Below are 13627 nucleotides of genomic sequence, written 5' to 3'. Positions count from 1 at the left end.
AGTTGAATGGGGCAGCTCTAGCAGGGCAGAAATATGACACTGACTTGTTTGAAAGGTGGCATCCTATGACAGTGTCATGTTGAAAGTCACTGAGCTCTTCAGTAAGGCCGTTCTGCTGCCAATGCTGTGTGCCTCGATTTTATACACCTTTCAGCAATGGGTGTGGCTGAAATAGACAAATCCACAAATTTGAAGGGGTGTCCACATACTTTTGTGTATATATAGTGTATGGATGTAATATAATATTTTCTTTAAATTAAATGTGGTCACTCCAAAATATGTTTTGAACATATTACTTTTAATGAGTCTAAAGAATAGGTGCCTTACCCATTTTAAATGGAATTTCCTTCTTTCTTTTTTTTTTCTTCAGTACTGGATTTAAGCTTTTTCTTCTGGGAATTGGCTCACTGTGCTATATAAACATATGGTGCATATCGTAGCTCAAAGACAGAGTAGATCACTTTTTCCAATTCAAGCTGATTTAAATTCAGTACACACAACACTTATTCAAATCATGTTTTTGTCTGAATAGACTTTTAAAGTAAAATATGTTTAGTCTGCTATACATCACTAATCAAGTACTTGTATTTTAATCTTAGGCTTCATCTTTGCATAACAAAACTTAGGCTAATGTACATCGTTCCATTTGAGCAGTATGTCGGCACTCGGCACGTTGCCCCGAAGTGGCCATTTAATTCATCTCAGCCAATCCGTGCCAAGAAGCTGTCGCAGTGTGTTGGAAGCTCAGATCCACTTCCATAGCTGTAGGGTTTCCTGTAACATTCCTTTGCATCAGTGGTTGCATGAATGAAAAGAGTGGCTCCTTGGTGACTCATTCCTCATGTTGCATGAGGAGAGGATGGCTGGTCTGGGACTTGGTGCTGCACGGTCTGGGACCTGGTGCTGCACGGTCTGGGACCTGGTGCTGCACGGTCTGGGACCTGGTGCTGCACGGTCTGGGACCTGGTGCTGCACGGTCTGGGACCTGGTGCTGCACGGTCTGGGACCTGGTGCTGCACGGTCTGGGACCTGGTGCTGCACGGTCTGGGACCTGGTGCTGTACATTGTATGCTTTAAGTTTAAACTGACGGTCTGACTCCTCAATGAAAAATGAACTAAACTAAACCGATTTTAGATTAAGGCATATTGCGAGTTGAAGCATTAGAAGTAACATCCACATGATTGAAAGATAATGTGGGTGATGTTTGGAAGGGAATTACTAAGATAAAGTGTAGCAGTCTGATGGGCTTTGACAAAAAGTGTTTCGAGCCTGACAGAATTGTAACACGTACTTAGACATTTGCATTTGTGTCATTTACCAGATACTCTTATCCAGAGTGATTTACACTTAGTGCATTCATCTTAAGATAGGTTGAACATCCACAAATCACAGTCATAGTAAGTAAATGTTTCCTTAATAAAGTTGCAATCAGCAAAGTCTGAGCTAGTAAGGGGGGGTGGAAAGTAAAGTGCGAGTGCTTAGTTCACAATTCTTGCATTTTATTTATTTTTTTGCTCTTGGATTATTTAAGATACTCTTTGAAGAGGTTGGGCTTCAGATGTTTTCAGAAGATGGGCAGGAACTCTGATGACCTAGCTTGCATTGTTATAGTTCCTAGCCATATTGAGTCAGCCTCTGATATTGTTGCCACAGCACGGCAATGATGTAACTCAGTGGGTAGTCTACCAGCATGTTCATCTGCGGAAAATAGATTTTATTGCAAAGATTTATAGATGTATACCTCATGTAGCTAACACTCAGTCTTGCATAAGTTCTGCCTCATCAGATGTCTGACGTGGTATGGGGTCGGTGTATTGTCATCTTGAAAAAATGTTAGGGTAAATCTACAATATGAGTTCCCTGACAAAAGTCTGAGGGACTACAAACTACACTTTTTGTCTTCCTGTTTCCCAAGATGAGGAGTATGGTGCTGAGGGTGGAGGGGGACCGTCGTACCAGTCCTCCCAACCTGCTCAGCCCCAGTCTCCACCCCATTCCCAGCCCGGCTTTGGGGATCCAGACCAGGGGCCAGGGTCCATGGGGGGTCCCCCCTACCCTCAGGGTCCGGGGTCCATGGGGGGTCCCCCCGACCCCCCCACCAACTACAACAACATCCACATCCCTCCTGGAGCCCACTGTCCAGCTAACACACCTGCAGGTAGAGTATGGGACCTCTACACACCACCCTATCACTCAGCAGAGCCTCAGGAAATGATGCAATACCATCAGAATCTATAGGACCCATATGGACTCTTGATCAATTCCTCTCTGCAGTCGTGCTATGTCATTACAATCCTGATCAGCAACCAACAGCTTAATTTGACTAATTCTTCATCTGACCATTGGGAAAGTTTTCACAAACCTGATGTATAATAGACTAGTGTTCTTGAGTTGAAGTTAAGACATTGTATCCACTGGCATAACTTGAGTACAGCTTAGCTCAAGCCCGTGGGATAAACTTTGCCATTATACCTGTTTTTGTATATTTTGGCATGGTCGACAAGCATAGAAAAAGGGCCTAAACATTTTTCCTTTGCAGCTCTTTGTGAGCGGAGGGACAGTATTGTGTATATGAACCCTAATGACTGCTTTCTTTGTGGCTGACTTGGGTGTTGTCACATATCACCCAGAAAACAGTTACCTCACACAAAGCAGCCAACACTGTCATTTATAACAGCCCTACCAGATAATGACCACCTAGATATGTTTGTTTATTCATTCTCTAGTGGTTATTATTAATATGTCACAGGCTCATTAAAGTAGTTGTTGATGTAATATGGACAGTCAAGATGTATTCCTTATTGACTCAGGCTTGACAGGCTGTGGTACCAGAGGTCTGTCTGTCTGCCCTCTCTCTCTCCACCTTTTAAAGATCAAAGCCAAAGCAAAGCCAGGGGTGAGGGCAGGGGGTCAGTGAGAGCAGGGTCCACTCTGAGGCTCAGATAGGTTGCTTTTCCCTGGATGCCCAGGGCCTGGCTGTGTCCTCTGTGCCTGGGAGCCAGTAGGCTAATCACAGATGACACAGGCAGGCCCTGGGCCTCAGGGGGAAAGCATTCTATCAGAGCCTCAGTGACCCATCTCCACCCAGTGACCCCTGAGTTTCTATGGTGCTAATTGAATCAGACTCCAGACTGCAGACTCCAGGACCTGCAAAACAAACACATGAAAATAGCTGCACAGATTTCCCCTGTGGCCTCCCTTGTTTTTTTGTACCTATGTATCTGGAACCTCTCAATGCAGGTTTTTGGGGGGTCTATAAATTGAGGTGCAAAATTTACATTGCTCCAGATTACATCAAATCTGACCTTGTTTTCATTATAGTTTATCAGTAAATCGTCCATTTGGCTCGAGTCATAAACTCTTTTGGAATTTGAATGTAATGAGGCCTGAGCAGCTCTCTAACAGCGTTCAAACCACTTCTCTTCTTTATACATCATAAAGTCATATCACAGCGTTAGCCAACACATTTCTTGGTTGTGGCGTAGCAGAAGTTGAAAGTACCCTGTATGGTTTTTCCTGGACTCAAGAGGATCTGGGTGGACTAGAGAGAGGTGGACTAGAATAACTCTGCCCTGTTACCCTGTGTTGTTTACAGGAGAGCCCATTAAACCAGTGCCTGTTCCCCGAAGCATTCCGGCGGTCGACCCCTCACTGCTGAGTGCCACTAAGGAAGGTAAGGACAGGGACGGCATAGTACCCCCTTCCCTTCCCCAAGCACCCTGGGGCTCACCACACCCACACCCCAAAACCATCATGCCACACCTGCTGTCCCACAGACCTCTGTGGAAAACCCTGACTGCTGAGTTTTTACAACATGAAGCCCCTGCAGCTCATCTGAAGTGGCCGGGATGAGATGGTTCCCCTCTTGGCTGTGAGGAGACGAAGTGGGGGTGAGGAAAGGAGAGGGAGACTGGCAGGTCTCCTCATAAAACTGTTTATGGAAAACAGACTGTGGCCTCTCGGTTTCCAGCACTGGTGGGAAAAATATGACCACAGACAAACCCAAATAATCAGTCTGTGGCTGATGAAAAGAAAATGACTACATGAACAATTGCAGTGTCATAGCAATGCGGCTTTAATAAATCGTAATGAATAGAGAGCAGAATACACAGCATTGGGTTGGCATGAGAGGTGATAATTACATGGCTTACTCAGCAAAGTCCAGTTTAATAGTGTTGTAGGACGTATGTATGGGGGAACATTACCAAAAACACTGAGGCAAATGAAACATTTTCTCTACTTGAAGTGTATAGAAAAAAAGTGTCCAGTATAATATAATTTACAAAAAGCAGATCACCCATAATCTGGATGGATCTAATCCTATTTAAGTGGTGAGTTAGAGTTTCTGTAGATTCAAGTTCTAAGCTAGGACTCTAACCTTTCAAAGCCAAGCAAAATAAGAGTATAGGGTCTGGCTCCAGCAGATACCTTCTCACGCCACAGACGCTGTTAGACATACGAGATGAGACCAAATTCTCGAATAGTGCCAGATAGGAAGATGCGTTATCTCGACCAACAGCACGGGTGGTGAAATTACATTTAGATTTAGAAACTAGTGTGTACTAGCTAGCTAGCACGTAATACTTAGCTGCACAGGCAACAGTGGTTAGCTAACGCCCTGAACCAGATTTAGTGCGCTGCCTGGTATGTACGTAGCACACTGACACCCTGGTATAAGCTACTGACTCACGCGATACACGAGACCAACAAATGTCTACAGGTTGTGCCCGCACATACCATTTGAGATGCACGCGCTTTGAGGTTCCCAGACCATGCGGCGTCAGTACGCATTATCTGAACCTGGATGCTTCTCAAATAAGACTTTCTAAGTACTGTATTTTGACATTCTCTTTCTCTATTTGAGACAGCGTGAGGCGACGTTGAGAGTACAGTCTTTGACCAGACTATTTATTCTGCCCCCAAATATTAAGTACAGTAACCACCCCTCAGAGCTGTGCAAATCTTTTCTCAGATGGAACCCGCGTTTTCGTGGTGGTATATTCTGAAGGTCAAAGGTTATAAAATGAACAAAATGCCCACCAGCATCTGCCATGATTTAATGCAAGTGTTCAGAATCTATCAACCTCAGTCTTACCCTATAATTTAAATGGCTGGTGGTAAATAGGAGCTTCTTGTGGCAAGCCACAAATACATTGCTTGCCATGCTACTAATGCATGAGTACATTCTTCCTGTAATGTCTCCTTTTTAAAAAATGGGGCAGTCACTGGTAGACAATGCTAGATTCTGGAAATTTTGTCCATGACCATATTTCAGTGTATCAATCACTGTGGTTGAGGAGTGAAAAGGTAAGCGACTATCATGAATCATGTTAAATTATTTTCGTACAGATTTTGTTATCCTCTATTTTTAAACAGCTGCAAAACCTCATGTTTTTGTTCAATGTCCACACTAATAAATGGGCATTAACATTCATTTGAATATACAGTTGAAGTCGGAAGTTTACATACACCTTAGCCAAATACATTTAAACTCTGTTTTTCACAATTTCTGACATTTAATCCCAGTAAAAATTCCCTGTTTTAGGTCAGTTAGAATCACCACTTTATTTTAAGAATGTGAAATGTCAGAATAATAGTAGAGGAATGATTTATTTCAGCTTTTATTTCTTTCATCACATTCCCAGTGGGTCAGAAGTTTACATGCACTCAATTAGTATTTGGTAGCATTGCCTGTAAATTGTTTAACTTGGGTCAAACGTTTCAGGTAGCCTTCCACAAGTTTCCCACAATAAGTTGGATGAATTTTGGCCCATTCCTCCTGACAGAGCTGGTGTAACTGAGTCAGGTTTGTAGGCCTCCTTGCTCGCACGTGCTTTTTCAGTTCTGCCCACACATTTTCTATAGGATTGAGGTCAGGGCTTTGTGATGGCCACTCCAATACCTTGACTGTGTTGTCCTTACGCCATTTTGCCACAACTTTGGAATTATGCTTGGGGTCATTGTACATTTGGAAGACCCATTTGCGACCAAGCTTTATCTTCCTGAACTTGCACAATTGGTGGCTGACTAAATACTTTTTTGCCCCACTGTATCCACATAATTTTCCTTTCTCATGATGTGATCTATTTTGTGAGGTGCACCAGTCCCTCCTGCAGCAAAGCACCCCCACAACATGATGCTGCCACCCCAGTTCTTCACGGTTGGGATGATGTTCTTCGGCTTGCAAGTTTCCCTCCTTTTCCTTTTCCTCCAAATATAATGATGGTCATTATGGACAAACAGTTTTATTTTTGTTTCATCAGACCAGAGGACATTTCTCCAAAAAGTACGATCTTTGTCCCCATGTGCAGTTGCAAACCGTAGTCTGGCTTTTTTATGGCGGTTTTGGAGCAGTGGCTTCTTCCTTGCTGAGCAGCCTTTCAGGTTATGTCGGTATAGGACTCGTTTTACTGTTGATATAGATACTTTTGTACCTGTTTCCTCCAGCATCTTCACAAGGTAATTTGCTGTTGTTCTGGGATTGATTTGCACTTTTCGCACCAAAATATGTTCATCTCTAGGAGACAGAAGTCTCCTTCCTGAGCGGTGTGACGGCTGCGTGGTCCCATGGTGTTTGTACTATTGTTTGTACAGATGAACGTGGTACCTTCAGGGGTTTGAAAATTGCTCCCAAGGATGAACCAGACTTGTTGAGGTCTACCATTTTTTTCTGAGGTCTTGGCTGATTTCTTTTGATTTTTCCATGATGTCAAGCAAAAAGGCTCTGAGTTTGAAGGTAGGCCTTGAAATACATCCACAGGTACACCTCCAATTGACTCAAATGATGTCAATTAACCTATCAGAAGCCTCTAAAGCCATGACATCATTTTCTGGAATTTTCCAAGCTGTTTAAAGGCACAGTCAACTTAGTGCATGTAAACTTCTGACCCACTGGAATTGTGATACAGTGAAATAATCTGTCTGTAAACAATTGTTGGAAAAATTACTTGTCATGGACAAAGTAGATGTCCTAACCGACTTGCCAAAACTATAGTTTGTTATCAATAAATTTGTTGAGTGTTTGAAAAACGAGTTTTATTGACTCCAACCTAACTTCCGACTTCAACTGTACACAAAAAACATTCATTTTGAATTACACCATTCAATTTTTGTTAAGTTCATTTTACCACAAATGTTTTTTAAACCTTTTTGAATTTGGAGGATATTATAAAGGCTTTGCGTATGTGTTTAGACCAGAGAATGTGAACGGAGTTGAGCTCATCGCTCACGGAGCTGTGCTACATGTTCTTTCCAGCAGCTCCACTAAAAAATCTTCCTCGCTCACAGGAAGAAAAAAAATGCCGCTACATTCATTAAAATCACCATTTAACTAAGATCCTTCTGTTTTGGTGACTATCTGGACCAACCATTTGATTTTGAAGTATTGAAACCAAACCATGTGATTTGAATTAAAAGTATTTTAATAAACAACATGAAAAGGTTACTGTAAGAATCGCGCATCATTTCAAATGTACTACACACACAGAGATGGGTACAAAGCTCTCCCTCCATTTGATAAATCTGACCAACTCTATCCTACTGATTCCTGCTTACAAGCAAAAATTAAAGCAGGAACCACCAGTGACTCGGTCTATAAAAAAAGTGGTCCGGGGAAGCAGATGCTAAACTACAGGACTGTTTTGCTATCACAGACTGGAACATGTTCCTGGATTCTTCCGATGGCATTGAGGAGTACACCACATCAGTCACTGGCTTTATCAATAAGTGCATCGAGGACGTCGTCCCCACAGTGACTGTACGTACATACCCCAACCAGAAGCCATGGATTACAGGCACATTCGCACTGAGCTAAAGGGTAGAGCAGTCGCTTTCAAGGTGTGGGACTCTAACCCGGAAGCTTATAAGAAATCCTGCTATGCCCTGCGACGAACCATCAAACAGGCAAAGCGTCAATACAGGGCTAAGATTGAATCATACTACACCGGCTCCGACGCTCATGTTATGTGGCAGGGCTTGCAAACTATTACGGACTACAAAGGAAAGCACAGCCGCGAGCTGCCCAGTGACACGAGCCTACCAGACGAGCTAAATCACTTCTATGCTCACTTCGAGGCAAGCAACACTGAGGCATGCATGAGAGCATCAGCTGTTCTGGACGATCACGCTCTCCGTAGCCGACGTGAGTAAGACCTTTAAACAGGTCAACATTCACAAGACTGCGGGTCCAGATGGATTACCAAGATGTGTGCTCCGGGAATGTGCTGACCAACTGGCAGGTGTCTTCACTGACATTTTCAACATGTCCCTGATTGAGTCTGTAATACTAACATGTTTCAAGCAGACCACCATAGTCCCTGTGCCCAAGAACACGAAGGCAACCTGCCTAAGTGACGACAGACCTGTAGCACTCACGTATGTAGCCATGAAGTGCTTTGAAAGGCTGGAAATGGCTCACATCAACACCATTATCCCAGAAACCCTAGACCCACTCCAATTTGCATACCGCCCAAACAGATCCACAGATGATGCAATCTCTATTGCACTACACACTGACCTTTCCCACCTGGACAAAAGGAACACCTATGTTAGAATGCTATTCATTGACTACAGCTCAGCCTTCAACACCATAGTACTCTCAAAGCTCATCACTAAGCTAAGGATCCTGGGACTAAACACCCCCAGGGCCGCCCCCAGGTGGTGAGGGTAGGTAGCAACACATCTGCCACGCTGATCCTTAACACTAGAGCCCCCCAGGGGTGAGTTCTCAGTCCCCTGCTGTACTCCCTGTTCACCCATGACTGCATGGCCAGGCACAACTCCAACACCATCGTTAAGTTTGCAGATGACACAACAGTGGTAGGCCTGATCATCGACAATGACGAGACAGCCTATAGGGAGGAGGTCAGAGACCTGGCCGGGTGGTGCCAGAATAACAACCTATCCCTCAACGTAACCAAGACTAAGGAGATGATTGTGGACTACAGGAAATGGAGGACCGAGCATGCCCCCATTCTCATCGACGGAGGTGTATTGGAGCAGGTTGAGAGCTTCAAGTTCCTTGGTGTCCACGTCACCAACAAACTAGAATGGTCCAAACACACCAGACAGTTGTGAAGAGTGCACGACAAAGCCTATTCCCCCTCAGGAAACTGAAATGATTTGGCATCCCTGCCTGGTACGGCAATTGCTCTGGCTCCGACCGCAAGGCACTACGGAGGGTAGTGCGTACGGCCCAGTAATTCGCTGGGGCTAAGCTGCCTGCCATCCAGGACCTCTACACCAGGTGAGGAGGAAGGCCCTAAAAATTGTCAAAGGCCCCAGCCACCCCAGTCATAGAATGTTCTCTCTACTACCGCATGGCAAGTGGTACCCGAGTGCCAAGTCTAGGACAAAAACGCTTCTCAACGTTTTTTTTCTCTCACTTTAACTATACATTCATGTACATACTACCTCAATTGGCCCTGACCAACCAGTGCTCCTCGCACATTGGCTAACCGGGCTATCTGCATTGTGTCCCGCCACCCACCACCCGTCAACCCCTCTTTTACGCTACTGCTACTCTGTTCATCATATATGCATAGTCACTTTAACCAAATCTACATGTACATACTACCTCAATCAGCCCGAATTAACCGGTGTCTGTATGTAGCCTCGTTACTTTTATAGCCTCGCTACTGTTATTTTCACTGTCCTTTTATTGTTGTTGTTATTTCTTTACCTACCTATTGTTCACCTAATACCTTTTTTGCACTTGGTTAGAGCCTGTAAGTAAGTATTTCACTGTTAGCGACTTCTTCTCCGAGCCTCTCTGAAGGTCTACACTTGTTGTATTCGGCGCACGTGACAAATAAACATTGATTTGATATGCTACATGTCATATTAAACAGTATCAAAACACTAAAAAGGACATGAAGGAGCTGTTCTTGGCATAATATGGACTTGGTCTTTTACCAAATAGGGATATCTTCTGTATACCCCCCCCCCCGTCACAAATTCATTAAGAAGGAAAGAAATTCCACAAATTCACTTTTAAGAAGGCACTCTTGTTTATTGAAATGCATTCCAGGTGACTACCTCATGAAGCTGGTTAAGAGAATGCCAAGCGTGTACAAAGCTGTCATCAAGTCAAAGGGTAGCTATTTGAAAAATCTCAAATATAAAATATATTTAGATTTGTTTAATGCTTTTTTGGTTACTTCATGATTCCTTATGTGTTATTTCATACTTTTGATGTCTTCACTATTATTCAACAATGTAGAAAATTGTAAAAATAAAGAAAAACCCTTCAATGAGTAGGTGTTCTAAAACTTTTGACCAGTAGTGTACTTAGCCTTACTAGGCTCATAGCATCTAATGCCTTTGGATTCACTTTTAGAAACACCTGTTTGACCAGAGTCTGTGGCTTCAGACTCATGCGATGGTGCCCGGAGAGCAGATCAGCAGCAGAAAATACCCTCTCCACGCTTGCAGAGCCACTGGGGATGCTAAACACCCTTCGGGCCACTCTTGCCAGGCTGGGCAGGGATGCGGATTTATATTTTTACTTTTCTATAGGTAGGCCTAAAGGTTTTTAGGCAAAATAACCTTATCAAAACAGAAAGCTCCTTAAAATAGGTATTATGTCAGGCCTATTGGGCCAAAATCAATGATAGAACGAAAATGAACAAAACCTTTTAAGAGATCTGATTTGTATGTTTATAAATACTTTGCTACAATGACTCACTTAGCTAGCTACCCACCTCGTTAATTTATGTAATGTGCACGTACTACACCATCATCCTTTCAGGATACGTGTCTTTTAAGATTCCACAATGACTCTTTAGTTGTGGACACTACATCACCGCACTCCCTCTCATGCTCTTGGTCCTCCTCATCTTTGTAAGTCACCTTGATTTTGCACCTGTGTATTTTAAGTTTCTTTCTGAAAATATTTTGCGAACTCCTGACAGTAGCTAAAGCAAGGGGCTATAGCAGCACACAAGTATCCTACAAATGCATGCTGGGCTAGAAATGCCCTAAGCTGGTGAAGTGAGCGCTACTGGAGCAGTACTGGAGTTAAATTGGAGCGGGCGAGAAGGCCGACACTCCAGCCTTTGGGAAACGTGCTCCGCACTCCAGTCAAATTGGGCACTCTCCGCTCACATACTCTGGTCTTGACCGACATGGTTCTTTAAGAGTTCTAAATAGCGTCTTCTATTGAAAAATAGTCATGGGACGTATGGCCAGCGTCTCAAATTCTGGTGATATTGAATAGGGAGGTTGGATTTGGAATATGTTTTGAGTTAAAGGATAAATCAGAGAGCTGTGTCAGGCTGGTGTTAACTCACAGTTGATGACCTAATATGGTGCGTCAGTGAGAGAGTAACGGGTGGCGTGTGTTACTCAAACACACAATCTCTCTTAAATAAGTGATCACATAGAATGTATCTTTCATTTTCAATAATTACTCGTCTCAAAGGAACACCTAATTCTCTGTCTCGGCAGGTGACGTGCGCCTCACGCCAGAGGACTACACCAGGGCTCAGAAGTACTGCAAGTACGCTGGCAGCTCCCTGCAGTATGAAGACGTGGGCACGGCGGTGCAAAATCTGCAGAAGGCCCTCAACTTACTGACCACTGGAAAAGAATGAGACTCATTGCCCCCTGGTGTATTGCTGATCTGGTCCAGAAGAACTGAGAGACCATTAGCCTCTAGTCTGCAGCATGCATCTGAAGAGAGCAATTCTGTCCCAAGCCTTCAACATCACTGTAAACAACAATGACATCTGTGTCTCCATATTGGACTCCTGTTGTGGAGCTTCCAAGATGGCTGTCCATGACTAGAGTGAAGCGCTCAATAAAGACTTCCTGAGCCTGTATATTAAAACAGTGCATCCTTCCTCTATTAGCACAGTATACACCTCATTAGTTTACACTAGCAACTAACTGACTGTTTTGATAACACTTCTGTGTAACACACATCCCCTCTGTATGCATGTATGTTTTGGGGACATGCTCAGAGTTTGCAGTTCATAATCCTTTAAGACTACACAATTTATCTCGTTAATCTTAATTTATAGACCAATGCTTCAAAAGATTATTATCAGGGGACATTATTGATCTGCCCTTTACTGTGTTTTCAAATCAGTATCTATTTATCTCCTTTTCTTGGGTGAAAGACTGTCCTTTCTGCATCAACACAATTTAAATAATTGTTTTAAAGTGATTGATTAATGCTTGGTGCTCTGTTTGTACTGATGCTGTCTGCATTAGTACACAGAGCTGTACAAACAAAACTGTCAAAGCAAAAGGAAGACTTGTTCAAGTTTACTTTGTGTGATGGCTTCTTGGGGAGGGAGCAGTCAGAGAGGGGACATTTGGGGACAGTTTCCCCAGACGTAGATTAAGCCTAGTCCTGTACTAAAAAACTATTTTAATGGAGAGTCTTCATTGTGCATGTTTTTTATTCTAGGACTAAGCTTTATCTGTGTCCAGGAAACCGCCTCAGAGAACTAATTCCAAGGGTACGGTAATGTCACTTTAGTTGAAAGTGTTTCCCTTACTTTAACACTAAACTTGTAATTTTGTATGTTGTCAACTTTGACTGAGCAGTAGATCAGTCCATCCTCAAATATGCAAAAGTTCCTTAGTGAGTTTTCTGTGTTTGTGATTTCTTTATTTTTCATTTAAACTCCCTTGTTTCTTTAAACATTTTGTAGTCAATGTGTACTTAATGTAAATGAAGGACTCATTTGACCATTATTAAAACAAATCAATTGAAGTGTTTAGGTCATTGTTCATTATTTGATACATTTCCATAAGGATGTTGAGCTAAGAAATAATTAAGCATGCCAGTGCTCCACCATAGAGACAGCAACAGTCCCAGTTGATGGGTTTTTTAAAATAAAAAAAACAGAGCGTGCGATTGCTGTCTCCACTTCAAATGTATGCTGAACAAAAATATAGACAAAACATGAAACAATTTCAAAAATGTTACTGAGTTACAGTTCATACAAGGAAATCAGTCAATTGAAATAAATTCATTAGGCCCTAATCTATGGATTTCACATGAATGCAGGGGCACAGCCATGGGTGGGCCTGGGAGGGCATAGGTCCACCCACTTGGGAGACAGTCCCAGCCAAACCAAATGAGTTTTTCCCCCACAAAAAGGCTTAATTACAGACAGAAATACTCCTGTTTCATCAGTTGTCTGGGTGGCTGGTCACCGACGTTCCAGCAGGTGAAGAAGCCGTTTGTGAAGGTCCTGGGCTGGCGTGGTTACACGTCACTTTTAGAGTGACCTTTTATTGTCGCCCAGCATAAGGTGCACCTGTGTAATGATCATGCTGTTTAATCGGCTTCTTGATATGCCGCACCTGTCAGGTGGATGGATTGTCTTGGCAAAGGACAAATGTTCTCTAACAGGGATGAAAAGAAATGTGTGCACAAAATTTGAGAGAAATAAGCTTTTTGTGCATATGGAAAATGTCTGGGATCTTTTATTTCAGCTAATGAAACATGAGACCAACACTTAACATATTGCATTTATATTTTTGTTCAGTATATTTAACTAATTTGCTCTGTTTATGTAGCTAAGCTCTGAAGATGACCTTCTCCAAGTCATTATCCCCTAATGTTTCTTACTGCTCCTTGGATAATGGTAAATGAACTGTAATTTATAGCCA

General features: G+C 42.9%; 1 protein-coding gene across 1 annotated transcript in view; it reads left to right on the top strand.

Moving 5' to 3' along the window:
* LOC129817459 (vacuolar protein sorting-associated protein VTA1 homolog) overlaps positions 1-12722 on the top strand; it is a 45408-nt gene extending 32686 nt beyond the window's left edge. Inside the window, exons 6-8 of the mRNA XM_055872730.1 lie at positions 1917-2159; positions 3597-3674; positions 11447-12722. Coding sequence (XP_055728705.1) covers positions 1917-2159; positions 3597-3674; positions 11447-11592 — 467 coding nt within the window. The 3' untranslated portion in view covers positions 11593-12722. The remainder of the gene's footprint in view (positions 1-1916; positions 2160-3596; positions 3675-11446) is intronic.
* Positions 12723-13627: the final 905 nt, after the last annotated feature.

This window comes from Salvelinus fontinalis, chromosome 20, assembly GCF_029448725.1.
Source record: "Salvelinus fontinalis isolate EN_2023a chromosome 20, ASM2944872v1, whole genome shotgun sequence".
Lineage (NCBI taxonomy): Eukaryota > Metazoa > Chordata > Actinopteri > Salmoniformes > Salmonidae > Salvelinus > Salvelinus fontinalis.
This window is presented reverse-complemented; position numbering and strand designations above follow the sequence as displayed.